General features: G+C 55.3%; 2 protein-coding genes across 7 annotated transcripts; one reads left to right on the forward strand and one right to left on the reverse strand.

Annotated features, from left to right (window-relative positions):
- Positions 1–1105: 1105 nt before the first annotated feature.
- Positions 1106–5592, forward strand: RPL19 (ribosomal protein L19). 6 transcript variants are annotated; one of them, XM_025363670.1, is made up of 6 exons: positions 1106–1171; positions 2032–2138; positions 3129–3257; positions 3829–3949; positions 4942–5052; positions 5389–5592. In XM_025363670.1, the coding sequence occupies exons 1-6, from the start codon at positions 1167–1169 to the stop codon at positions 5510–5512; spliced, it is 597 nt and encodes a 198-aa protein (XP_025219455.1). In that variant the 5' UTR covers positions 1106–1166; the 3' UTR covers positions 5513–5592. The 6 variants fall into 6 exon arrangements, with proteins under 6 accessions (XP_025219455.1, XP_025219456.1, XP_025219453.1 ...); XM_025363671.1 differs by having other exon boundaries at positions 3129–3251; XM_025363668.1 differs by adding an exon at positions 5173–5174 and having other exon boundaries at positions 1112–2138; positions 3129–3251.
- Positions 5593–11333: 5741 nt separating this feature from the next.
- STAC2 (SH3 and cysteine rich domain 2) lies at positions 11334–26847 on the reverse strand. Its single transcript, XM_025363661.1, has 11 exons — positions 26293–26847; positions 19151–19457; positions 18362–18459; positions 18096–18186; positions 15902–16014; positions 15736–15808; positions 15576–15646; positions 15019–15116; positions 14299–14350; positions 13787–13924; positions 11334–13197 (listed from the first exon to the last, which is right to left on the reverse strand). Exons 1-11 carry the CDS (start codon positions 26380–26382, stop codon positions 13093–13095), a joined length of 1236 nt encoding a protein of 411 aa, XP_025219446.1. The 5' UTR covers positions 26383–26847; the 3' UTR covers positions 11334–13092.
- Positions 26848–27331: the final 484 nt, after the last annotated feature.

Genomic DNA, 27331 nt, shown 5'->3' on the forward strand with positions numbered 1-27331 from the left:
CCCGGCGCAATTTTTTTTTTTTTTTTTTGAGACGGAGTCTCGCTCTGTCGCCCAGACTGGAGTGCAGTGGCCGGATCTCAGCTCACTGCAAGCTCCGCCTCCCGGGTTTTACGCTATTCTCCTGCCTCAGCCTCCCGAGTAGCTGGGACTACAGGCGCCAGCCACCTCGCCCGGCTAGTTTTTTGTATTTTTTAGTAGAGACGGGGTTTCACCGTGTTAGCCAGGATGGTCTCGATCTCCTGACCTCGTGATCCGCCCGTCTCGGCCTCCCAAAGTGCTAGGATTACAGGCTTGAGCCCCCGCGCCCGGCCTTTTTTTTTTTTTTTTTTTTTTTTTTTTTTTTTTAATTTTACTTTCTGCAATCATTCATCCATTCAGCCAGTGCAGTATTTCTCAGGTGTGTTCGATCGCGGATCCATGCGTACCGCAGTACAGCTGTGAGCCAAACGAGACTACGAGACTAATTCTCGCCCTCCAAAAGCTTGCTGTCTTAATGCCTTCCTTTGCTAATTGCAAATGTTACCTCACGTAATTTCCACAACTGATGATAGAAACATTGGGATTAGGTCCACTTTACAGAGGAGGAAATTGAGGCACCAAGAAATTAAAGACCCGCAGCAGCGTAAAAACACTAACATCTTTTAGTGATCTATTCTGAACTCTAGGGGTTTTCAATCTACTAAGAGAGTGAATAAGAGGTCGCCTTTGTCTGATACCTGTTGTCATTCTCTCTCGCTTCTTCAACTGACTTTTTTTCTCAGCTAATAAAGCATCCACCCATAACCGGCCGAACGCCCGCAAACACCAAGCTATTCTAGCAAAACCTCTCTCACTCCGCCTGCGCAATCCAGCTGACTTCCGGTTAAAATAACCACGTGATCGCGTACCCTTGCTGCGCATGTCTAGTAGGAAGTCGGACTATACCACTTTCCCTACGGAAGGGGTACATTTTCTATGTTTTTAAGTTTAAAACCGATTTCTGATATTAGGCTTTTATCATTTCAGGCCTATACGGAGGCTATGAGTGAGTTTGGTGTGGCGGAAGATGAAAGAACCGGACGGGAATACGGACGAAATTGGAGAGGGGGTTGGGCTCTCCCCTTCTCAGATAATGGGAGGAGCCGGTCCCGAGCGAGCTCTCTCCTTTTGCTGCTGCGGCCGCAGCCATGAGGTGAGGGCGCGCTGATCTCCCGCAGGCGCTGACGCTTTTCGGCGGGGGACTGTTGGGCTTGGGACTGCAGCCGGGGTTGGGGGAGATGAAATGGAGGCCGCCCTAAAGCGGCCGGTCCCGGGGTTTGGGGTAGGCCGGAGCACTCTCGTCCCGGGCCTCCGGGGTGGGGGGGGGCGGGGAGCGTCGCAGCAACTGAGACCCGGAAAAGGCTGCCTCGGGTGGCGGCGCGCCGCACATGTGTCCGGTCGACCCACGCGAGCAAAGCAAACGTAGCGAACGGGACCGAGCCTTGGACCCTTTCTTGCTTGGCACGCCCGGAGCGGAGCAGATCTGTGCTTTCACGTGACCTAGGGCAAGCCTAGTGTAGGCCCCAGGCGTCCGACTGCCGAGAGACGTGATCTCTAACTCTTGACGCCTTCCACTCCTTTGGCCATTCATAAAGGAAATCTCTACAAATGGCCGAACGAGGCTTGTTACCGTGATAAAACGGGAAAATGAGCCCAGAAAACATTAACTTGCCTGCATTGCTAGACTAGAAATCAGGTCTACTCGCCTCGAATATTTTTCAAACGCTGAATACCAGAAATGGCATAAGCCCCCTATTCATTCCAGTAAATCCTTAACTTGACTTTCCAGAGAAGAAATGCGAACATGAGGCTCCAAGAGGTGAAGGCATAGCGTGGGCTTTGAAGTCTAAACCCAAGGGGACCAGCTGCACAGCCCAGAGCCTTAAAGATGATTTAGGGAAGAGTCTTACTTCGCGGCTGTCGCGTGGGTCGCAGAGGGCAGGTCTTGATGGGGACGTTCGTTCTTGCCCAGGAGTGGCTTTCAGAGTCTAATCATGTTTTCTGTGTGTCTAGTATGCTCAGGCTTCAGAAGAGGCTCGCCTCTAGTGTCCTCCGCTGTGGCAAGAAGAAGGTCTGGTTAGACCCCAATGAGACCAATGAAATCGCCAATGCCAACTCCCGTGAGTACCTGGGATCTGTCTCTTCACCCTACTTCCTTCTTTTGTCCTGCTTCATATGAACACAGTTGTGTTGACTTTTTTTTTTTTTTTTGAGACAGTCTGGTTCTGTTCCCCAGGCTGGAGTGTAGTGCCATCTCATCGTTGCAACCCCTCCTCCCAGGCTCAAGTGATTCTCCCGCCTCAGCTTCCTGAGTAGCTGGGATTAGAGGTGTGCACTACCACGCCTGGCTAATTTACTCTTTATTTTTTATTTTATTTTTTATGAGATGGAGTCTCCCTTTGTCACCGGACTGGAGTGCAGTGGTAGGATCTCAGCTCACTGCAACCTCTGCCTCCCAGGTTCAAGCGATTCTCCTGCCTCAATCTCCCAAGTAGCTGGGACTAAGGCACGTGCCACCACACCCGGCTAATTTTTGTATCTTTAGTAGAGATGGGGTTTCATCATATTGGTCAGGCTGATCTCAAACTCCTGACCTCAGGTGATCCGCCTACTTCAGCCTCCCAGAGTACTGGGATTACAAACATAAGCCAGCATACCTAGCTTGTGTTGACTCTTTACAAACCTAGGAAGGTACATTCAGAGTATCTATAAAATGGAGGAGTCATTGTATCAGGCTTGCTGTTTTGAGTGTGCTGTAATACATTTAAAAGGTAGAAATGGCCAGCCATAGTGGCAGGCATCTGTAATCCCAGCTACTTGGGAAGCTAAGGCAGGAGGATTGTGAGCCCAGGAGTTCAAGACCGACCTGGGCAACATAGGGAGACTGTCTCAGACAAAGAGTATCTCTCACAACTTCTGTTTGTGAAGGAAAAAGAAAAGATAGAGGTTTTTTGGATTTTCGAAGGCAAGAAATAAACAAGTTACAGTGTTTCCATCCTTTTTGAGAGCATGGGGCCGAGAATGTGAGCAGTGTCTGTGGCCTGGCCTATTTGGATTCTGGGATGTGCTTGGGCCCCGGTTGACTGACCAGGTGCATTATGCTTTCCCAGGTCAGCAGATCCGAAAGCTGATCAAAGATGGGCTGATCATCCGCAAGCCTGTGACGGTCCATTCCCGGGCGCGATGCCGGAAAAATACCTTGGCCCGCCGGAAGGGCAGGCACATGGGCATAGGTAAGTGTGGTCGTCTTCTCCTTAAGAAATGATAGGTGCTGTCGTCTGTGCTGAAATATATTCAGGATCTAAGCACTCTGTCTCATCTCGAGCCCGTTTCTTACTCCTTGGTATTTGATGTGTTTTCTGCCTGTGTGCAAATCAGAAAGTTGGTGCTGGTATTGGAATTGAGAGTATCCCTGGTAGGAGGTCCCATTTACTAAGTCCTTACCTACACTATGCCAAGGATTCTGCTGGGTCCTTGAGAATGTGGTCCATCTTAACTCTAAAATTGCTTTCTAGTGTCAGAATGATTGAAGGAAGCTCCTTAAAACGTGCTGTGCTACCTTGGTGCACTGCCTGTTAAACCCACATTCTGTATGAAGTAAATGGGGAATTATTGCCGTATTTGTGCTTCCTTTAAAATTGAGTAAACGAAGAACTTACGTAGTTGGGAATCATCATCTGGAAGATTGAAGTAATGCTACTTAAAATGAGGTTGTGAGGATTAGATGAGTTAAGACCCTGACTTGAAACTTGGTGTACTATACACAGTGGACCTGGGTAATAGCCCATTCCTAACTCATCTTCTCCACAGGTAAGCGGAAGGGTACAGCCAATGCCCGAATGCCAGAGAAGGTCACGTGGATGAGGAGAATGAGGATTCTGCGCCGGCTGCTTAGAAGATACCGTGAGTCTAAGAAGATTGATCGCCACATGTAAGCACACCCTCTTGGGCCCAGTACCCATTTGCTGCTTTGATGGCTAGTTCATTTTCCAGAGTGGTTTTTTTGGTGTGTGTTGTTTGTTTTGTTTTGTTTTGAGATGGAGTCTTGCTCTGTCACCCAGGTTGGAGTGCAGTGGCGCGATCTCAGCACACTGCAACCTCCGCTTCCTGGGTTCAAGTTATTCTCCTGCCTCAGCCTCCTGAGTAGCTAGGACTACAGGCATGTGCCACCACATGTGGCTAATTCTTTTTTTTTTTTTCATTTTTAGTAGAGACGGGGTTTCACTGTGTTAGCCAGGATGGTCTCGATCTCCTGACCTTGTGATCCATCTGCCTCGGCCTCCCAAAGTGCTGGGATTACGGGCGTTAGCCACCACGCCCAGCCTACAGAGATCTGTCTTAATGGCCTTGGGTAGGGAGCTTTTTTTGGAGACAGAGTCTCCCGCTCTGTCACCCAGGATGGAATGCAGTGGCATGATCTTGGCTCACTGCAACCTCTGCTTTCCAGGTTCAAGCACTTCGCCTGCCTCACCCTCTCGAGTACCTGGAATTACAGGCATGCACCACCACACCTGGCTAATTTTTGTATTTTTAGTAGAGATGGAGTTTCACCATTGGCCAGACTGGTCTCGAACTCCTGGCCTCAAGTGACGCACCCACATCTCAGCCTCTGAAAGTGCTCAGATTACAGGCCTGAGCTACTACGCCCAGCCATGGGTAGGGAGCCTTTCTAAGAAAGTTTTTCTATTCTGGTCTTTCTTTTTTTTCCCATATGCCATCAGGATAGCCCAACAGTTTATTTGCCAGGCAAGTTCTGTCTAGGAACTGCACACACAAAAAGTAATGGTTTAGGAAGTAATTCATGCAGCAACAGGAGAAAAGGAAGGAACCTACAAGCTTAGTGACCTTAGGTGGAGGAACAGCTCACAAGGCAGCTTCTGATCCATTACCGACCAGCATCTCTTCACTCCGTGTACCCTGCAGGTATCACAGCCTGTACCTGAAGGTGAAGGGGAATGTGTTCAAAAACAAGCGTATTCTCATGGAACACATCCACAAGCTGAAGGCAGACAAGGCCCGCAAGAAGCTCCTGGCGTAAGTTTCTTTTTAGAGTCTTAGGGGAAAGTTCTTTGACCTTTGGGAGTTGTTCTTAGATACTTAAAATGTGCCAATGCTTAAGTCTTGACTTGCACGCAGTCTGTCATAGGAATATAGCTGTTCCCTTAGAGGCACCCACTCCTCTGTCCTGTGCACACCCACTCCTGTCTCATAGGGACTGTAGAGGTTAGTTGAAGCAGGAGCCCTTGGTGGGCCCCCCAACTCATTCCTGAAGCTGACTAGGCTCAAAGGGAGAGGTCTAGGAATGTGTTTCTGTTTCCCCAGCATCTCATCCCTTCCCAAACTGACCCATCTTTTCTCTTCCCTGGCCAGTGACCAGGCTGAGGCCCGCAGGTCTAAGACCAAGGAAGCACGCAAGCGCCGTGAAGAGCGCCTCCAGGCCAAGAAGGAGGAGATCATCAAGACTTTGTCCAAGGAGGAAGAGACCAAGAAATAAAAGCTCCCCTCTTTGTCTGTACATACTGGCCTCCGTGACTACATAGATCAGCCATTAAAATAAAACAAGCCTTTATCTGCTTTCCTCTCTGCTGTTTGCAAGGTTTACAGCTGCTCAGTGAGGGTTTGTTTGTGTTTTTTTGTTGTTGTTTTTTGTTTTGGTTTTTGTTTTTGAGATGAGTCTCGGGGGCCCAATCGTGTGGCCTTGGCTCACTGCAAACTCCACCTCCCAGGTTCAAGCAGTTCTGCCTCAGCCTCCCGAGTAGCTGGGATTACAGGCATGCGCCACCACGCCCGGCTAATTTTTGTATTTTTAGTAGAGACTGGGTTTCACTGTTGGCCAGGTTGATCTTGAACTCTTGACCTCAAGTGATCCATCTGCCTCAGCCTCCCAAAGTGCTGGGATTGCAGGTGTAAGCCATGGCACCTGGCCTGCTCACTGAGTCTTTTACCTTGTTTTAGTGGGATATAGGGAGAGAAGGAATGGCTTCTATCCAAGCCTCCCAAATACTGTGCTTCAGGGCACGAGTGACACTTAAGAATTGGTCTCAGAATGTTGGTTGGGACCAGTAGTCAGTTGTGATGTCAGTTAAGGAATCAGTCTTTATAGAAGCCAAAGGAAATACTTAATGTGTTTATGCTTCTCAGCTGACAAGTTGGGGTTGCAAATGGGACTTGAGCTTGGACTACTGGTGACTACCTAAGCTGTCACTAAACAGCTTTCTTGAGATACAGTTGAAACTCTTGAGACAGAGTTGCCCTGTCGCCCAGGCTGGAGTGCAGTCAGCTATCCCCGCCTCCTGGGTTCAAGCAATTCTTCCTGCCCCAGCCTCCTGAGTAGTTAGGATGACAGGCACCGACCACCATGCCTGGCTAATTTTTGTGTTTCTTAGTAGAGATGGGATTTTGCCATGTTGGTCAGGCTGGTCTTGAACTCCTGACCTCAGGTGATCACCCGCCTCCCAAAGTGCTGGGATTACAGGTGTGAGCCACTGTGCCCAACCCCCTACCTCTTTCAGGGGATGTAATGGGCTGATGAGAATGGGGAAGACCTGAGTGGGAATGGCAGGTTGGCTGGTGTCAGGGCCAGCAGACCCCTCTTAGCTCTACCTCAGGTGTCCTCATCCCGTTCTGTGCAGTATGGGCACGTGGGTAGCAGAAGGCAGGGAAGTGCACACTTAAGAAATGTCCCAAGGAGGCTGGGCACAGTGGCTGAGGCCTGTAATCCCAGCACTTTGGTAGGCTGAGGTGGGCAGATAATCTGAGGTTGGGAGTTCGAGACTAGCCTAACCAATGTGGGGAAACCCATCTTTACTAAAAATACAAAATTGTATTTTTCTTTGTAGACAGATGTGGCACATACCTGTAATCCCAGCTACTTGGGAGGCAGAGGTTGTAGTGAGTTGAGTGTACCATTGCACTCCAGCCTGGGCAATAAGAGTGAAACTCCATCTCAAAAAAGAAAAAAATGTCCTGAGGACCCCCCATCATATGCATCAGAGCCTGGGATGAGAGGACACTGACTTGTGGATCACCGTTGTCACTGGAGTAGCCCGTGTGTGTGTTACCCATTATTAGCTCTTGCCCTTTGAAGTGGGGAAGCCCAGGCCTAGAAAAGGAAGTGTCTTGGCCAAGCTCCCAGCTTGGTGTGTGGGACACCTACTTCCCAGGCCTGGCACAGAGGAGGCGGGGTATTGTTGGAGAGTGCCCACCCCCAACCCCTCCATGCAGTAGAGAGATGACAGGAGAAGCTTGGTGTGGTGGCTCACGCCTGTAATCCCAGCACTTTCAGAGGCCAAATGGGAGAACTGCTTGAGCCCAGGAGTTTGAGACTTGCCTGGGCAACATGGCGAAAACCCATCTACAAAAAATACAAAATTTAGCCGGGCATGGTGGTGCGCCCCTGTAGTCCCAGCTACTCGGGAGGCTGAGGTGGGAGGATCACCTGAACCCAACAGGTGGAAGCTACAGTGAGCTAAAATTGTACCACTGCACTCCAGCCTTGGTGACAGAGCCAGACCCTGTCCCCCAACCCCCAACCAAAAAAAAAAAAAGGAAGGAGAATGAGGTAACCCAATATAAGACCCTCCCGGTATTCCAGAGCCTGCAGCGCAGAAGCTGGTTTCCACCCTGGGCCAGGAGATGGTGCTACTCGCTCACAGGTCGATGCAGGTGTCAGCTGCTGCCTCACTGGCGTTGTTTTTCTGGTTCTGTTTTTGTTTATTTCGGGGGGTGGGAGAAAGAGATGGGTTATGAAGTTGTAGGAACCTACCTCTTGGAAGGCCTTGGGTTTCCCCCACTTCTTCACCTCACCCCAGGCCTGAAGTTGGCCTCTTCCCGTCGTGGGCCTCCAACCCCTTCCCAGGCCAGTGCCTAGGAGGGATCCACTCCCACAGGAGTCCCAAGCAGAAAGAACCCCTAAAGTAACTGCTTAGCCTTGGGAAAATCTGATTAAAAGATGTGTCCTCTTGTTTCCTTACTTATGGAAAAAGAAAAAAGATGTGTCGTGTCAGGCACATTGGTGTGAGCCTGTAGTCCCAGTTATTCTGGAGGCTGACAGGGAATGGCTACTTGAGCCCAGGAGTTTGGGGCTACAGTGAGCTATGACAGTGCCTGTGAATAGACACTGCATCCCAGCCTGAGCAACATAGTAAGACCCTGTCTCTAAAACAAAAATATCAACAATAATTTGTAGGCTGGGCACGGTGGCTCAGGCTCGTAATCCCAGCACTTTGGGAGGCAGAGGCGGGTGTATAACTTGAGGTCAAGAGTTCGAGACCAGTGGCCGGGCGCGGTGGCTCATGCCTGTAATCCCAGCACTTTGGGAGGCCAAGGTGGGCGGATCACGAGGTCAAAAGATCGAGACCATCCTGACCAATATGGTGAAACCCCGTCTCTACTAAAAATACAAAAATTAGCCAGGTGTGGTGGCACGCGCCTGTAATCCCAGCTACTCAGGAGGCTGAGGCAGGAGAATCACTTGAACCCAGGAGGCAAAGGTTGCAGTGAGCCGAGATTGCGCCACTGCACTCCAGCCTGGTGACAGGATGAGACTCCGTCTCAAAAAAAAAAAAAAAAAAAAGAGTTCGAGACCAGCCTGGCCAACGTGGTGAAACCCTGGCTCTACTAAAAATACAAAAATTAGCCAGGCGTGGTGCACCTGTAATTCCAGCTACTTGGGAGGCTAAGGCAGGAGAATCACTTGAACCCAAGAGACAAAGGTTGCAGTGAGCCGAGATTGAGCCACTGCACTCCAGCCTGGGAGACAGAGTGAGACTCTATCTCAGAGAAAAAAAAGAAAAAAAAAGTAAAAAAAAAAAAATACGTTTTTTCTTTCAAGATCATACAAGTGTTCCTATCATAATATTCCACACTCTTTCAAGGAGCTCGTGACCCACACCCTCACCACGTAAAGAATTCCTGAGCAAACCCAACGCTTGATTTTCTAGAGGAGGGAACAGAGACCCAGAGGAGCCAGTGACTCTTCTGTTGTGCTCAGCAGTGCGGCAAACAGGCTGGGGGGTGGGGGGACTAGGCTGGCTACTGGCTGGTGGCAGACACAAGTGGGGTGTGCAGAACCTCAGTGCTGCACGAACACTGGCGCCTGACTCTGATTCCCGGGCTGCAGTCTCCCGACGTGGGAGGGTGTGATTCAGATTGGGGTGCAGCAGAGGCACTGAGCACAGCTGCTACTGCAGGGCTGTGAGCTGAAGAAGAGAATACAGAGGGGCCTGGCCTCCTTCCAGTGCTGCCTCTGAGGCTACGGCAGGGCTAACCTAGGCTGGCTTCCTGCAAAGCACAGGGAGGCTTAGGCTGCCTTCCTTGCACTCCTCGGCAGGTGCCCCCATCTGCCTAGGCATTGGGTGGGCAGGGGGTAAGAATGGGGATGAAGAAGGTTGAAGGGGCCAAAGGAAGCAGTGCTGGCAAAATGGGTGGGGTTGCACAGAGGGGCTGATTCTCTCTTCCCTCCACCTCCAGCATTCATCTCTCCAGACTCCCTCCTCTTTCTGCATCTCCCCGAAGTCCAGGGAACCTTCATCCCACACAGTCAGTACAAGCCAGGTGAAGCTCAGCCTGTGGGTGGGGGGGCATGAAGGGCACATGTGGGTCAGAGACAACAGAGCCAAATGGTGGGATGGCATCACCAGTAGCTTCCTAGGCATCCTTTGCCCCAGGCCAGTGGTGTTGCTGGTCCGTCCACCCCCAGAGTGGGCACAGAGGAGGGCAAAGGCTACAATGGGGCACCAGCTGTTCCCAGGCCCTAGGCTGTGAGCATGCTGCAGGGGGTTCAGCCACCCGAAAAAGCTGCTGTGCTCAGCAGTGCGGCAAATAGGCTGGAGTGGGGTAGGCGTCCAGGCCAGCTGCCGGCTGGTGGCAGACACACAGCTGGGTGTGCAGAAAGTGTGGCTGCAAGGCTCTCAGGCTCTTGATCCCTGGAGCCTCTGGCCCAGCGTCTCAGGGTGTCTCTGTCTCCATTTTGTTGGTTTAAGGCATTGAGGAAGCCAGGGCAGGGGAGGGAAAGAGCTGAACTGAGAAGAAAAAGCCACAGTTTCCAAGACTGGCTTGATCACGAATTTGCTGGGTGATCCTGGACAAGTCATTAGCCCACTACAGGTCTCAGTTTCCCCATGTATAAAGAGGGCAGGATTGAGCTGGATAATCTGTGTGACCTTGGATAAGCCACCTAACCTGGCTGTACCTCAGTTCTGCCCTGTGAGAGGAGGACACCCCCACTCGCCTCCCGGGGTCCTGGAGAGGATTAAGGAACATCAAGTTCCTGGCACGGTTCCCTGGGCACAGTAGGTGCCTATTTATGAGTTCCTCTCTTTAAGCGTTCACACTGGGCTTATGACCCCTTCTTCCACTCCCAGGGCTGGGGATCCTAGGAGGGAGGGCCACCCTCCTTTCCTGGCTCTCTCCAACCCCAACCTCCAGGGCCTTCCCTGGGTCAAGGGGCCCAAAGAAAGCTCAAGGAGAGGACCCAAGGTCTGGGCCCACCTGGCCTACCTTACTCAGGGGGCGGGGGCTGTGAACCAGAACCGGTGGAGGAGGGGGCGCTCATCAGGAAAGACAGCCCCCACTCTGCAACCCGGCAGCGCCAGCAGTGCCCCAGCACCCCCGCAGCCCGCCTCTCCTTCGCGCCCCGCTCCCCTCCGCCTATAAATAGCACGGGACGTGCTCGCCGTGGCGATGACGCGGCTGGGCAGGCGGAGGGGAAGGAGGCAGCTCTGCCAGAGCGGTGGGCGGCGGGCGCGGCGGCGGGAGGGGTGCGGCCCCTCCGTGCTGGGCTCCGATGACAGGCGCGACTGACTCATCCCGTGGCCCCACGGGCCACGACTGTCCCCGCCGCCAGCGTTTCTGTCTCCGGCTTGGGGGACTGCGGGGGCGAGGCTGACTTCGGGTGGGTACTGAGCCCTCCCAGACCCCTGGCACGCCCGGCCTCGGAGGGCACCTCTGGGTGAGCAAGATCGGTCTCGACGGCCCTGGCGCGCAGGAGTGTGTCCGCCCTCGCGCGACTCAGGTGCAGGTGGAGGCAGAAAGTGACCGCAGACCCAAGCCGTTTCCCTCCAGCGTCCCCAGACCTCCTCCCACTTTCCTCAGGTCCCCTTTTGGCTCTCCCCAGACCCCACCCTCCTCGGGCTGCTGGAGGAAGGGGATGAGGCCTGGGACCCCTGCTATGTTGCCGCCTGCCCAGCACCCCTCCTTTCAGAGATGGAGGAATCCTTCCACCCTCAGCCTTGTCCCTCTCAGTATCCCCAGACCCCACTCCCCGCCTCCCTGCCCCTTTCCTTCCTCTGCCCCAGTGAGAGACACAGAGAAGATGGGCTGGGACAAGAAACATTTAATTAGGTGTCTGGGGGCTCAGCAAGGCCCCAGACCCATCATGCAGCCTCATGTACAGTGGGCATTGGGCCCGCCCCTGGGATATTGCTGGGGGGGGCCTCATGGCAGCAAACAGGGCAGTGTGGCTTGAGACCCCGCTTTGCGGGGGAGAAGTGGGGCAGGGGCCTTTGGGTAGGAGAGTCTGTGTCTCTCCCACTGCATGGGAGGGTGTAACTGTGCCCAGGATGGGGGTGGCATGGGCTGGCACAATCAAGGGCATAAGAGGAGGATCTGAGCTTGGGGGAGGGAGGTTGGCACCGAGAAAAGCAGCCTGTATTAAGAGAGGGGTCCTCTCTGTGTATGCCCACCCACCCCATTTCCTGGTGGCCAAATAGAACATTCCACCTTCCTTGTCTGTCTTCCACCCGTCTTTTTCCCAGGGCTCTGTGTCCAGAACAAGGGAGCAGATAAAGCCAGCAAAAGGGCTCCTGCAGCACCTGCCCTGTCCCCTGCAGAGCCTGGAGAGAAGTGGGAGAAAGGTCAGCCCAGAGGGTTGGACTCCTGGGGCGGCCGGGCAAAGCCTGGGACAGGAACTGACAGTCACAGGCTTCCCTGGCGGGTGGTTCCTGTGTGACCAGGGGTCCTGACAGTGAAATGGGTTTGCTTTGACCAAGCATGGGCCAGGGTTTTGTTCTCAGTTGGGTTTCCGTGTGTCCAGGTAGCTCTTGGGTTTTCTTTTCTTTTTCTCTTTCTTTTTTTTTTTTTTTGAGCCAGAGTCTTGCTCTGTTGCCCAGGCTGGAGGGCAATGGCACAATCTCGGCTCACTGAAACCTCCGCCTCCTGGGTTCAAGTGATTCTCTCTTGCCTCAGCCTCTGGAGTAGCTGGGATTACAGGCAGATCCGCATCATGCCTGGCTAATTTTTGTACCTTTAGTAGAGACGGGGTTTCACCATGTTGACCAGACTGGTCTTGAACTCCTGACCTCAGGTGATCCACCCACCTCAGCCTCCCAAAGTGTTGGGATTACAGACATGAGCCTCCACACCCGGCCAGCTCTTGGGTTTTCTACTTGAAGGGACAGTCTCTGATTTGTCACACCTTCCAGGGACCTCAGCCTTCCCCTCCTCTGTCGGCCCAGGTTTCAAGTAATGGGAGCGATTCCTGCAAAACTTTCCTGAGAATTGACGGAATGACAGAGGTGGAGACCAGGAGGTAGACTCAGGACCTTCCTATGGCCCTGGGTCCCCTCCCCACCTAAGGTGGAGGGCCGAGGACACAAAAAGGCCTGCTCCCAAGACCCCACTTGCAAAGGAGCAGATGCATGGTCACACACACATAGACCCAAGCAGAGGCTCTGTGGGGAGAGGGGTGTGCCAGGCATGCGCAGGGTGTGTTGGCAGGGGAAGGCTGGGAGAAGCAGCAAAGAAATTCCCCAGGAACCTTCCTCAGGGCTGGACTCAGCCCGGCAAGTGGACTGGGGTGCCTGGGCGCTGGGTGGACCTACCTGTAGCTTCCTCATTCCCTCCTACCCCACCCCATCCCTGCCAAGTCCCAGAGGATCAGCCCACTCAGGGCACCCCACCCAAGAAATAAAATCTTCCTCAGTACAGAAGGCTCCTAAGCCACAGTAAGTGGCACTTAGGAGAGAGAAAGAGGGAGGAAGGGTATGGAGTGGACAAGGGGGCCTGATCCCCTTCCTGGCCAGAAGCAAGGTCCAGGCATGGGCGAGGGTGGCATCTGGGTTCCCTTGGCTCCTCTCAGATCTCTGTCAGGGCGTCGACTGGCACCAGGCCCCGCTTCTTGCCACTGCTGACGCGGATGAAGCCGTCAGCATCCTTGCTTCTGCCCACGCCCACACAGATCTGAGCCAAAGAGACATGGAGCTGAGGCCTGGCATGGCCTGCAGCCCTGGCCCTGAGTCCTGCCCATGGCCCCCAGGGGACCCCCCCTGGGGGATGATGGGACCAGTGTCAGATGTGGATAGAGCCCTTTGCTGGAGTGATGGGACCAGATCCCACAAGTGTAGAGGCCTCAGCAGCAAGACCAGGACATCAGCAGATGCCAAGCAGTGCTTCAGGGCTGACCTTGGAGAGTACTGCCCTGCCTCACCCCCATCACAGAGCGGGTGGAGGGAAAAGGACTTGCCTCAAATTACACAAAAAGCCAGAGCTAGCATTCAAACCTGAGCTTTAGACTCTGAATCCAGTGCTCCTGCTCTAACCCAAGCTCCCTCCAATGTCGTTCAGTCTCCTGTCTCTGTTGGTCACCAGCCCAAATTCCCCAACAGGGGCTGGCAGGAGGGCCCTGCAACACTTTCTTTGTAACCCACTTTCCCCCCAGCTGCCAGGATCAGCCTCCTCCTAGAGAACATTTGCCCCCACACCGCAGCCTGTCTCCCCCACCCACTCCCTCCCTCCGCCATAGGGCCTGGGCTGGGCCTCAGGCACTCACCTGGTTCTCCTTGAGGCTCATGTAACCCTGTTCCTTGTTCCCGGAGAAGGGTTGGCAGCAGCGCCAAACATTCTCGCCTGGCCTCACCCGCTGCACAAAATTAGCTGGGAAGAAGCCAACCCGGTCGCCGATCTTGCCCTGGGGATGAGGTTGGCAATGAGCACCCGCACCACACCCCACCCCTGCTGCCCACCACTGCTTTCTCAAGACCCAGTTCCCACTCAGCGCCAATGCCATCATCCTCCAGATCTGGGGCTCTCTGTATTCCAGCCCCCACCCACGTGCCTTCTGGGCCAGGAATGGCATGAGGTGAGCAGAGGGACAAGGCTGAGGCAAGGAGAGTCAAAACTGAGAGGACGTCCCAAGGGTTGGTCCTAGTTTTGACTGGGACCAGTGGTTGGAGGAGAGGTTGTCTTTGGGGCCTGGAGAGAAGGTGGGGGCAGTGCCTATTGGGGGTGGGGGCTGCTGGGGTGCCTACCAGGGTCCCTCCACTCCCCACCCTGCCAAGTCACCTTCCACCAGTCCTCGTTAGAGTCATCCACCAGCATGATCCGATCTCCAGGCCTGGGGAGGACAGAGCTAGGGTCTCATTTGGAGCAGGGAGTCGTGCCCCTCCCTGTCCTAGCAGCCCCTGGGCACCTCCTGGGGACCTGCAGTCCTCAGCTGGGAGACAGGATTTTTTTTTTTTTTTTAAGATAGAGTCTCACTCTGTCGCCCAGGCTGGAGTGCACTGGCATGGTCTTGGCTCACTGCAACCTCCGCCTCCCGGGTTCAAGCCATTCTCCTGCCTCAGTCTCCCAAGTAACTGGATTACAGGCACCTGCCACCATGCCCGGCTAATTTTTGTATTTTTAGTAGAGATGGGGCTTTACCATGTTGGCCAGGTTGGTCTTGATCTCCTGACCTCAAGTGATCCGCCAGCCTCAGCCTCCCAAAGTGCTGGGATTACAGGCGTGAGCTACCGTGCCCCACTGGGAGAGGATTATTGATGCCCTCAGAGGACATTGTGTGACTACAGGTACAGCAGGCACTCTCTGGGCAGCCCAGGCAGAGGGCAGGAGACACGAGATTAGCATGAGTCACTCTTAGACCCTGGGCAGCTCCAGCTCCTGTTTGGGCTCAGCAGCCTCAAGCATGCAAGGAGAAGGTTCCTGAAAGCCCCCCTCACACTGTGCTCCAAGGTCTAGGAGCGCAGAGCTGCCCAGCAGGGCCAGGTCACAAAGGGGACTTACTGCAGAGCCAGATCATTGTTCTCCTGGGGCAGAAACTTGTAGAGTGCGACATAGGAGTACATGGGCCCCACATCCTTCCGCAGGGCGGCTTTGGGGGGCTGCAGGAGAATCTCAGGGTCGGTGACTGGAAAGCACCACCCTCACTCCCCCCACTCTCCACTCACTCTGAGTGTGCTACCCTGGGGGCTGCGAGAGGACACAGTGAGTCCTGGGTCAACGGCAGGGAGAAGTGAGGCCTTTGTACATGCTATGCTCACCCACCCCAAAGGGCACTGGGCCGGGCATGGAGAGGGGAGCCCCCTTCTGCCTGCTGTACCCTGAGGCTGCCTGCCTTTGGGACAGCAGAAATGGGTGCAATGGGCAGTGGGCTGGGGTGGGAGGGTAACTCCTCCTGCCCCCTATGCCCTCTCATCCTGGCATTGCCCATCCCTGAGGATAAGTAAGGAAGCAGTGAATCCCCACGCACCATGCTCTTGCCCTCCTATGAATCAATGACAAGGAGAAATTATACTCACTTCCCACCCTGGCCTTCCAGGCCAGTGCCCGTACAGGCTCACCTGCTGTCCAGGACTCTTCTCCTCTGGTCCTGGCCCTTCACTCTCTGCTGGGGCTGTGAATACTGGAGATGCTAGGGGCGGGAGACGGAGAGGGTGAGAGGCAGCAGGGAGCACCCTCCATTGTACCCCATTCCTGCCCCTGGTGCCCACTGCCACTCACCACTGTCACCAGGCCCCTCCTCAGAGCTGCGGATGCTGCCTTCCCCATCCTCGGTCAGCTCATCCCGCTCACTCTAGGGACAGAGAGAGGAGAGGGCTCAGCCCCCAAGCCCACTGTCATGCTCAGACACCCCTCCACAAAAGACCCCCCTTTTTGCCCACCATACCAGGCTCCTTGTCGGGGACTCAGAGGTGCTGCTGAAACTGGAGCGGTTCATCAGTGCCAGGGAGGTGCCATAGCGCAGGGTCTCATAGACAGGGTCCACCTTCCCACTGGCCCCTGCGGAACATCCACCCTCAAGGCCTGGCTCTGCCCTGAAGCCCTGCATCTCTAGTCCCAGCTCAGCATGCCCCACGCTGAGCTCCCCAGCTGCCCCTCACCTGTCCCTCCCAGGTCTTCCTCTTCCCAGAGATGGCTCCGGGTCCTCCCATGGTGCCCATGCAGAAACCTGGAGCATCCTTGACTCCTCGCTGTCCTCACTGCCTACAGCCACTCCACTACCTAGTCCTCCCTCCCAGCATCCCTACAACCTGTCCACATGTCTCCATCGCCACTGCTAGCAGTCTCATTTACATTACCACACTCTCTCGGCAACTGTTGTGGCCTTTCAACTGGTCTCCCTGCTTCCACTCCAGCCCTGCCAATCCACACAGCAGCCAGAACAGTTTTGTAGAAACACACAAATTGCCTTTAGAAGAAAGTCCAAAAGACTACCCTAAAATGGACCCCGAAGCCTCGTACCCATGGTCTCTTTTATTTTTTTTGAGATGGAGTCTCGCTCTGCTGCCCAGGCTGGAGTGCAATGGGACTATCTCGGCTCACTGCAACCTCCGCCTCCCAGGTTCAAGCAATTCTCCTGCCTCGGCTGGGATTACAGGCGCCTGCCACCACTCCCCGGCTAATTTTTTTTTTTTGCATTTTTAGTAGAGATGGGGTTCACCATGTTTGCCAGGCTAGCCTTGAACTCCTGACCTCAAGTGATCCGTCCTCCTTAGCCTCCCAAAGTGCTGAGATTACAGGCCTGAGCCACCGCGCCCAGTTGTACCCATGGTCTCTTTACAGCCCTGCTCCATCGTCCTCCCTCAGCCCCAGCCACTTTGCCCTTTCTTTTTTTTTTTCTTTTTCTTTTTCTTTCTTTCCTTTTTTTTTTTTTTTTTTTTTTTTTTTTGAGACACAGTGTTACTCTATTGCCCAGGCTGGAGTGCAGTGGCGCGATCTCCACTCACTGCAGCCTCTGTCTCCCGAGTTCAAGTGATTCTCCTGCCTCAGTCTCCTGAGTAGCTGGGATTACAGGTGCATGCCACCATGCCCAGCTAATTTTTGTATTTTTAGTAGAGACGGGGTTTCACCATGTTGGTCAGGCTGGTCTCAAACTCCTGACATTGTGATCCACCCACCTCGGCCTCCCAAAGTGCTGGGATTACAGGTGTGAGCCACCATGCTCTGCACTTTGCCCTTTCTTTAACTCCCTGTCCTTCCTTTCTCAGGCTTCCTTCTACCCCACACCAGTCTTTCCAGATCCTAAATGGATGAACCCCTTGTGCCTCATCCTTCACATTTCTGGGAAGTGTTCCCTGATTTTGCAGATGAAGACAGCGAGCTTTTTCTTTTCTCTTAATTTAGAGACAGGGTCTCACCATGTTGCCTAGGCTGGACTGCAACTCCTGGGCTCAAGCAATCCTCCTGCCTCAGCCTCCCAAGTAGCTGGGATTACAGGAACGAGCCACCACACCCAGCTGTCAGCACACATTCTATGCTCTATTCTCTATCTTCCCCACTTAAGGCACTCATACTGATGGTGATTGATTGATGATTTGCATGACTGTCCGTTTCAGTCCTATCTCCTTTACTAGACAATAAATTCCAACTTCTTCACTACTGTGTCTCAGAGTCCAGCACTGTGCCTGGCATTTAGTACGTGCTTAATGAAGTGCTTGTTGAAGGAATGATGACTAAATGAATGAATGAACCCCAAATTCAGGACAGGAGCATCCAGAGAAGGGAAATGGTAGGAGAGCCAAGAACTGTCTGTGCCAACGTGACTCACGTACCCATCTCAGAAATGTTTATTTCTTTTTTTTTTTTTTAAGATGGAGTCTCACTCTGTAGCCCAGGCTGGAGTGCAGTGGTGTAATCTTGGCTCACTGCAACCTCCACCTCCTGGGTTCAAGCAATTCTCCTGCCTCAGCCTCCCGAGTAGCTGGGGCCACAGATGCCCACCACCCCGCCCAGCTAATTTTTTGTATTTTTAGTAGAGATGGGTTTTCACCGTGTTGGCCAGGATGATCAGGGATGTTGATTTCTCATCACACCACAGTGGGAGCAGGGACAGCGGCCAGGGCAGTGACAGCGGCACTCACCAGTGGGTGGGGACTCTTTGCTTGTGGCACAGGCTGGTGGCGGCTCATGTACCAGGAGAGGGGAGCTGAAGTTGCGGCGGAAGGAGGTGGACTATGGCAAGAGAGGTCACAGAGGGTTTGAGGAGGTCATGGCCCATGGAGAACTTGGTCCTTCCCAAGCCCAGGGCCCACCCCACAGGAAGGAGCAGCCCCGAGGGAGACTCATTCCCCCATGTGACAGTACTGGCAGCACTCAGTTGGCCATCTCTGCTTGGGTCCCCGCTCACCGTCTTCCCTGGGCATTGCTGGTGGGAGATCTCCTCAGAGCACCAGAGGTGGACGCTGACTTTGCACGTCTTACATCGCAAGCCCTGCTTGGAGTTTCCTAGGAAAAATTTGGGTTCAACAATTGAGGACACCCCCATGGGCAAAGGGCAAAGGAGGGGCACGTTATGGCATGAGGAGAGCAAGGGTTGGGCATTCTCGTGCCAGCACTGAGGCTCAGCACCTACCCCTCACACAGTTAGAGTATGAGGGAGCACGGAAGCCAGAGTCATTAGTAAATGCAGCAGTGACACTGAGTATACCGCCACGCCTGGTGGTGCTCCTTTCTCTGCCTGGGGTAAGAGGCACAGTTAGGGGTGGGTGCAATGGCTCACGCCTGTAATCCCAGCACTTTGGGAGGCTGAGGCGGATGGATTGCTCGAGCCCAGGGTTTGACCAGCCTGAGCAACATGGCACAACCCTATCTCTACAAATAAAATTTAAAATTAGCTGGGCATGGTAGTATGTGCCTGTAGTCCCAGCTACTCCAGAGGCTGAGGCAGGAGGATCCCTTGAACCAGGGAGGTGGAGGTTGCAGTGAACCAAGATCGCGTCACTGCACTCCAGCCTGGGAGACAGAGCAAGACTCTGTCTCAAAAAAAAAAAATAAAAATAAAAATAAAAGAGGCACAGTTAGTATTGGGGCCCCTGAACAGCAAGAACCCAATAATATATTGGGCAGCAACATGGGCCCACTCCCCAGCACCCACGCCGTCCCTTCCCCTCGGCCGCCTCAGTGCCCAGGCACCTACCGACAATGAGCTGATGGCACAGCTCACAAGGGCTGGCTCGCTTGAAGACATGTTCCTGGAAGCTGTGCAGCCTCACTGGTTTGAGCGCTGCCAGGGGGCGTGGGACTGGGCATGGGGAGGGGGATGGGGTGGGCAGGCCCCTGTCCGAGGCTGTGGGTGGTGGGGAGGGAGGGGGCAGTGGGGTTGGGGGCGTCAGCAGCACCTCGGTGGGGCACTTGAGCTCAGAGCCCGAGCGAAGGAAGAAGTTCTCCACGCTCTTACTTCGTAGGATGGTCTTGAGGGAGAGGGAACGCTTGAATCGCTGGAGCTAAGAAGAAGAGGGAGCTGTGAGTGGGAGCCTAGAGGGGGCTGGCCACGGTGGGCTTCCCCTCAGGGTGTCTCTGGAGGTAGGGGCGGCAGCAGCAGCAGCATGGGGGCTAAGGGCCGAGCGAAATGAAACAGGAAGAGAGAGGCTCCCCAGGTCCTGACAATGCTTCACAATCTCATGTGCCACAAGAGCCCGGTGGGTGACCTCCGCGGAGAAAGGAGTTCTGGCCGGGCAATCAAGAGTGGTGGGGACTGTGGCAGACTGGATGGCCAGGGAGTAACTGCAGACCTCCTCAAGCCAATTAAGGCTTGTCTATAAGGCCAGCCCAGTGTTGCCAGGTTTTCTAATTTTTCAAAAGAAATAAAGACTTTTATGTGAAATTGGATAGAAACAAGTTTAAGAGGTTTAGTTCCATTTTTCCTTGAAGAAATGGTAGTATACTATATTTCCTGTGCCTTGTTTTTTTTCATAAACAGTAAATCTTGGAAATCATTCCATACCCATACATAAATAGATTCATCATTCTTTTTTATAGCTACAAAATATTTTGTTGCATGGGTGTACCATTTACTCAAGTTAAAAAAAAAAATAGGCGTGGTGTGGTGGCTCCTGCCTATAATCTCAGCACTCTGGGAGGCTGAGGCCGGAGGGAATCACTTGAGCCAAGGAGTTGGAGACCAGCCTGGGCAACGTAGTATCCACCTGTGTTCTCGAACAGGCTGGTGGGGGGTGAGGAGTGGTCGTCCCAGACCCTCATCCTTGGGACTGATTCTCCCCCCAGAACGTCTCTCTAGCCCTCCCCTCCCATTGATTCATCACCTCACAGCCCTTAGTTCAGGCCCTTATGCCCCAGCCTGCTTCAAGGCCACAGCCTCCCCTCCCGCCCCCTGCTTCCACCTGCCCTCCATACAGCTGTTGCGGGGTGATGCCTTCCTGGCTCCTCAGGACAGCGTCCAAGGCTCTCACCCCAGCCGTGAGGCTCTCCTTGCAACTTAGCCAAACCTATCCTTCCAACCTGTGCCTTTACAGCTCAGAAATGAGGATTCTCGAACTCATCCATGCTTTTATGCCTCTGAGCTTTTGACATGTTTGTCCTCTTCTCTGCCTCACTCAGTCCATACCCTCTTTATCCTGCCAATGTGCTTCCACTGGCCCTTCCTCCTCCGGGAAACTGTCTTCTGCAGGAATTCTGTCTCATGACCCACTCCCTCCGCTGTTGTCCGCTGCATCCGGCCCAACGTCCACCACAGCCTCCGCTCAGGTGATGCTTGTTATTTTTCTCACTCCCCCAGGAGATTGTGAGCCCCTTGAGGATGGGCACAGTTGCTGGCTTCAAATCCCCACGCAGGCTCTCAGCACATAGTAGGTGCTCAGTCAGCGGCCTTTGGTGAATACATAAGGCAGCCGCTGGACTCTCCATGGACCCTACGTTCTGGAGGGCAGGGTCGATTCTGCAGTGAGGCCAGAGCTATCTCCACCTCTCACTCAAACACACCCTACTGAGTCTTCCCAGAGAGAGGTCTGGAAACCTCTTGACCCAGAGCCTTGGCCGTCTGTCTCCCTTCCCGTTGAGGGCCGCCTTACGCCTGCCCACTCCTTTCTACCAGAGACAGAAACAGGGGCCAGCAGCCTGGCTCCAGGCAGAGGGACTTGGCCAGGGTTCCCAGCTGGCACGCTGGGCAGCCTGTGTGCCATGGCTGCCTGCCTGGCCACCCTGCCAAGGGGATGGAAGTGGTGGCCCCTCCAGCCTCCGGGAGGCCAGCAGGCAGCAAGACAGAGGGGGAAGCAGAGGGGATGTTTGGGCACAAGGCAGGCTCTGGTGTGCCAGCTGGGAGGCCAAAGCCCTGGGGTGTCTGGCACACTGAAGTGCTCAATGCCTTCCAAACCCAGCTTCCTGGATAGCACTGTGGGCTTCTTTGTGTATCTATGAGAAGCAAGGCTCCAGGCCCCAGATGCCTGGGCCTTGGAGCAGAGGTGGAAGGCTGGAGAGACAATTAATGAGAACACAAAACCCAGCCCAGGTCAGGCTCTGGGCCAGCCAGGACTGAGTGTGGCTCTGGGGGCTCAGATGGGCCCCCAGAGGCAGGTGAACCATCCACTGTTCTGTCCAGGGACCTCAGGCACGGAGCACACCGGGTCACTGGAGGATGTGCTGGGGCTGGGGGCAAAACTAAACCTGCTACCTGAAGGAAAATCACCTCACTTCTTCTCTCTGAGCCTCAGTTTCCCCACCTCCAAGAGGGAAGACTAGATACTCTTTTTTTTTTTGGATGGAGTCTCACTCTGTCACCCAGGCTGCAGTGCAATGGTATGATCTCCGCTCACTGCAAACTCCGCCTCCCGGGTTCAAGCCATTCTCTTGCCTCAGCCTCCCCAGTAGTTGGGACTACAGGCGCGTGCTGCCACACCCAACTAATTTTTTATTTTTAGTAGAGATGGGGTTTCACCATGTTGGCCAGGCTGGTCTCAAACTCCTGACCTCACGTGATCTGCCCACCTTGGCCTCCCAAAGTGCTGGGATTACAGGCGTGAGCCACTGTGCCAGACTGGGAAGACTAGATACTCTATTTTTTTTATTTTTTTGAGATGGAGTCTCGCTCTGTTGCCTACACTGGAGTGCAGTGGCGCAGTTTCGGCTCACTGTAACCTCCACTTCCCAGGTTCAAGCGATTCTCCTGCCTCAGCCTCCCAAGTAACTGGGATTACAGGCACCTGTCACCATACCCGGCTAATTTTTTGTATTTTTATTAGTAGAGATGGGGTTTCACCATATTGGCCAGGCTGGTCTCGAACTCCTGACCTCGTGATCCACCCACCTCGGCCTCCCAAAGTGCTGGGATTACAGGCATGAGCCACTGCGCCGGCCAAGATGAGACACTCTCTAAGCAATACAAGGCTCTAGGTCCAAATATCCCCAGAAACTTACAACTCTGAGGGGCTGTTGTGGTCAGAACACTGGAATTGAGCTAGCACTTTATATGCAGCATCTCATTAATCCTGATGCTGCCCTTGGAGGTAGTGATAATTACTGTCCCACTTTTCAGATGAGGAACTGAGGCTCATAAGGGTTAAATTACCTACCCAGGAGTCCTCAGCTGGTAAACAGCAGAGCCAGGACTTGAACCGGCAGCTCCGGCTGCTGAGCCCAAAGCACCAGGAGCATCCTGCTGCACTGGGCCCTGCCTGGGCCCTCACCCTCGCCTCTCAGCTGTGCCAGGAGCTTGTCCATCAGGTCAATCAGAGTTTAGGGTGAGAAGGGACCTGGAAGACTGGTCACCTAGAGCAGACCGCAACTTATCACCCTGAGATGCCCTGGCCACGTCCCCTCTCAAGAGTTGGTCACCTCTTGTGATGGGAAGCAAGTATTCTCTTGGGACAGTCATTCCATCTTTGGGCAGCTCCAATCGCTGGAAAGTGCTTCCCTATATAGAGCTGAAACCTGCCTCCCGGGGATTTTCGCCTATCAGCCCTGTTCCTCCCTTGGCTCCAGAAAGGGCTACTCCCTCTCATACACTTCAGCCCTTCAAATATTTGAAGACATCATCTATCATGTTCCCCCCCATCCCCAGGCCCTTGTTTCCATAGTAATCATCATTGGAGGAGGTTCCAAGTCTCCCTACCCTTGAGGCTGTATCCTTTCCTGGTGCCCCCTGGTCTCAGTGCCAAGAGCCACCTCTGCTGGGTACCAGAGGCCTCTGGAACAGAATGTTCCAGGGTACCAGGGCAGCCCCGACTCTGCCGGCCGATTCCCTGGCTTGGCTGTGAGCCCCAGATCCCGGGGGCGGGGGGGCGGTGGAGAAGCGGGAAGGAATGACATGCCACCTGGGGTGGCTGGCAAATGGCAGACTGTGGCTCCAGGTCTGGGTTGGGGCATCTCTGCCAAATGACTTGATGCCTGCCCACTCCAGAGACGTCTGGCTTGGCTACCCAAACCACATTTTGGCTTAGCCAGGCCAGGTATTCCTGTTCCTGGGCCTCCTCATTCCTGGAGAGGACCTTTTCCCACCTCTTCCCCCCACTATATTTTTGGTGCCCTCACTTCCCTGGGACCCATTCTCTGGCATGGGGAGAAGCTGACATGTACCTTGGCAAGTGGGCCTGCCTGGTCACTCTTCCCTCCCAATGCACCCAGAGTTTGTCCAGCTTGGAGCCTGGACCACCGAGTCTGTTCTTCTGAACCCCCTCCCAGAGACAGGGGCGGGCCTGCCTGTTTCCTCCCCACCTCCCCATACTCTGGACGGCCCCTTATTTCCTCAATTCCCCACAGCATCTCCTGAAAGGGCATGAGGCATCTGGCAGTGGGTGGTGGCGGACGTGGTGCAAGCTGACTCAGAGCAGAGATGGCATGGGGTGGTCCTCCCAGGGGTGGCAACAAAGGGTGATGGGCAGGCCCTATGTGGTAAGAAGGGATGGAGACCAAGAGAGGAGGACTCACTAGGAGGGTTGTTGAGTGGCTTGGGTGCAGGGCTGATTCAGCCTGGGGGCAAGCAGGAGGCTGGCCAGTGATTCCCAGGGGGCAACAACATTGATGAATGCGGCTGGAATGTTGGCATCACTGCCTAATGGGCACTGGCCCCCTCTGTTGTACCTGCCTCACACTGAGCTGGCTGGGCAGCACCCAACCGCACTGTCTTCCATCTCCTCCACCCACACAGTCTGGAGACAGGAGCTTCTTTGGGCCAGGCTGAGGTGTGGGATGGAAGAAGGCTAGCAGGGGTCCTGAGTTCTCTCTCTGCCCACCTCTGCCCTGCTGAATACCCCCAACCTGACCCACAGCCCAGTCTGTGTTAGTGCAGAATCCTTCACAAGGGTGATGTATACGGGAGGGGCGGAGGGCCAGGGCTCCAGCTGGCCTGGCACAGAGGGGCCCGATCAGAGGTGTAACCTCTTCCCTCCCCTTGTCCTTGGATCTCCAAGCTCAGACCCAGAGGTGACAACATTGGAGGGTCCTGACCTGGGAAGACAGAGAGGTGCCGATCTGCAGGCCTTGACCGCCCCTCCCCACACAGCTGAGCAGGCGGCTTCCTGGAGTACTGAGGCAGCACCACCCCGCACTCCTGCCCACCTTCCAGAGTTCCCACAGAGGGGGCTGGAGAGGACAGGCCTCCGTGTGGGGAACAGGGCAGGGCCTGGGAAGGCCCTCGGTGCCCTGGAGGCAAGCAGGGGGACTGTGTATGTCTTCCCAGGGTGACTAGAGGGCAACCGAGGTCGGGGCATTGGACTTAGGTGAGGTTCAGCTCCCAGACCCTCTGCTTGACAGAAGTTGTCACAAATATTCCAAGCAATATCCTCCCACCCAAACATCTTAGTCCTTTCCCAGGAGAGACTGAGACTCGGCTCTCTAAAGGGGAGACAGCTGTGGCCTGACAGACCAAAGTCTCATTTTTAGAAGGTGGCAAGAGAGGGTCAGGTGTGCATGTGAAGACTTGAACATGGAGACCCGCTGGGTCCCCTGGTGTAGGATGGGGGCTCCCTGGGGTGCCTCTGCCAGAGTCCACCCTGACCCTACGGCCTCCTCCTCCCGATCACTCCCTTGATGACCTTGACCTTGAATTAACCTCAGCTCCTGCGGGATGGTCAAGATGGAAGAAGGAGGAAGGGGGACAGTGGGAAGAAGCCCAGAGAGCGAGCCATGCCTCCAGAGCCCAGGCTCCCATCATTTCTGGTCCTCACTGTCCCCTTTCGCCTCTGGAGAACAGGAGCAGGATGGGAACAAAATACCGGGGAAAGGGGGAGGGAAGAGGTCTTGGCCTGAAGTCTGGGAGGGGACAGGGCGCGCCCTTGGCACAGCCCTTTCTGCCCCATCCCCAGACCCGCTCAGGTTACTCCCGCAGAAACAGAACTTCTCGCGGGCCAGTCGCCAGCACCTAGAACTTGGGAAGGGAGCAGACGGATTAGAGGTGGGGGGAGTGCTGAGTGTGAGCGGCGGCCTCCCCCCCCCCCTACTTTCAGCGCCAGGAGTCTGGGCTCCGCCCGCCTTCGCGGGGAGTAATTTATTCACGGTGACTCCCGCAGGAGTAACAATCATCCATAATTAGGGTTAATGATGACATTCATTAATTACAATTACTTCTCTTTCTGCTTCTACCCGCTCCCCCTCCCCTGGTCCCGCTCCCGTGGTGGGGAGTGGGGCTGCCTGTCTTTCTGGTCCGGAGCCACAACCGCAGGCCCCCGTCCCCGCCGGTGACCGACGGCTGGCGCTGGCGCTGCCGCAGGCCCCCGCGCGGACTCCGCAGCTGCGCACCCCCGGCCGCGGCCTCGCTTCCCCGAGCCCAACTGGGCTAGGAGCGGGGAATGCAGGACTGCGGAGGGGCAGGGAGGGACACGCTGAGACGCGGAGATAAACACCAGGAGGCGCCGGGAGAACGGGGAGAGACGCACACAGAGACACCAAGACACAGACACGCAGGTTGTAGAGACAAATTCAGAGACACCAGCGAGGACAGAGGCGCAGACTGAGCCCGGGACTGGGACCCGGCGGCTGCTGGAGGGTGCGCCTCGCACGCACAGCCGGGCGCGTACCCCGCCCGCACCGCTCCACGCGCGCCCTCCGGCCTCGCTGCGCCCATCTCTCCAACGAAGACCAGTGGCCGCCTCCCCGGAAGGTCGCGATGGCGCGCGCGGGCGTGCGGTGCTGGTGTGATTGGGGGGTCTTCGTGGCCCTTCGTCGCCAACCCACTCCTCCCCCCGGGAGCGGCGCAGAGTCTCAGTGGTCATGCCGGCCTCGCGACCGCGACCCTCGGACGCCCGGGCCCACAGGAGGACCCCGCCAGGAAGAGGGCGCCCGGGTCCGGGGCGCACGGGGCGGGGACAGGCCTCGCGCCCCCCAAGTTACCTTGGTTTCCTGGAGGGCGGAGACGGTCCCTGGGGGACTGTGAGTGGCCGCGTCATCCGGTTCGTTCTCCTTCTCGCTCATCTCGGTCATGGTTCGGGGAGAGGGGAGGAGAGGGTGCCGAGATCCGACGGCAGGCCCGCCGCGGGCAGGCTGCGGGTGGCGGGCGTTTCCGGGACTCCGAAGCCCTTCTCCAGAGGCTGCCCCCAGTTAGCCTCGGGCACCGCAGCCCCCAACCCGCGGGCTCAGGCGGAGAAAGTTGCCGGGGTGGCGGGCGAGGCGAGGCGACCACGCCGAGCCGCAGGAGCGGGACGACCCCGGGCGCGAGGACCGAGGGTCTGCAGAGGATGCTGCTCGCAGCGCGGGGAGGAGGGAAGTGGGGTGGCGGGGATGAGCCGAGGGAGGGAGCCAAGGAGCTGTCCGTGTCCGGCCGGTTCCGCCGTCCTCTGCGCCCGCCCCCCATCCCCTCCCCTCCCCCGCCGGACCCAGCCCGGCACCCGGCGGCCCCTCCGCCCAGTCCTCGCCGCCCAACTTTGATTTAGGAGGTCGCCTGGTCCCGCCCCCTGCCCTCCGCCGCTCCCCCGCGCCGCCCTGCAAATCAGGCTCTCAGCTATTGGCTGCCGCGGTGGCCAGGAGGGCGAGCTAGGCGGAGTCTTGGGGGGCTCGACACGAAGGGGCGGGGCTTGGTGGGGAAAGAAGCGGAGGAGGGAGTTTCACACTGAAAAACCCGGTATGGAGGGGCGTGACCAGATTGAGGGAAGCTTGGGGAGATCATAGTAGAGTCTGGATGGGTTGCAGGGATTAGAAATAGGTTGGGGCCGCAGCAAGATAGCTGAGCGTGAGATCGAAGTTAGGACTTCCTGAGAGCGAAGATTGATAGATGCCAGAGGTTGGTGAAGAAAGAATGGGGACCCATCTGTGCCATTAATTAGATGCCTCTATACCCTGAAAAGGCTCTCTCCAAATATACACACCTGAACTATGGTGTATGTGTCAAAGGCCAGGCCGGACAATTCCTCCTTGTGATGGAAAGCAGGATGGC

The sequence above is a fragment of the Theropithecus gelada genome, chromosome 16 (genome assembly GCF_003255815.1).
Source record: "Theropithecus gelada isolate Dixy chromosome 16, Tgel_1.0, whole genome shotgun sequence".
Taxonomy (NCBI): Eukaryota; Metazoa; Chordata; class Mammalia; order Primates; family Cercopithecidae; genus Theropithecus; species Theropithecus gelada.

Coding starts and splice junctions, on each gene's coding strand:
- STAC2 (XM_025363661.1), bottom strand. CDS start 26,382: ATGACCGAGATGAGCGAGAAGGAGAACGAACCGGATGACGCGGCCACT. Junction 19,458..26,292: donor CCGCCCTCCAGGAAACCAAG/GTAACTTGGGGG, acceptor TCTTCTTCTTAG/CTCCAGCGATTCAAGCGTTC. Junction 15,117..15,575: donor AGAAGAGTCCTGGACAGCAG/GTGAGCCTGTAC, acceptor ATTCTCCTGCAG/CCCCCCAAAGCCGCCCTGCG.
- RPL19 (XM_025363668.1), top strand. CDS start 1,967: ATGGGGACGTTCGTTCTTGCCCAGGAGTGGCTTTCAGAGTCTAATCAT. Junction 2,139..3,128: donor AATCGCCAATGCCAACTCCC/GTGAGTACCTGG, acceptor ATGCTTTCCCAG/GTCAGCAGATCCGAAAGCTG. Junction 3,252..3,828: donor GGGCAGGCACATGGGCATAG/GTAAGTGTGGTC, acceptor TCTTCTCCACAG/GTAAGCGGAAGGGTACAGCC.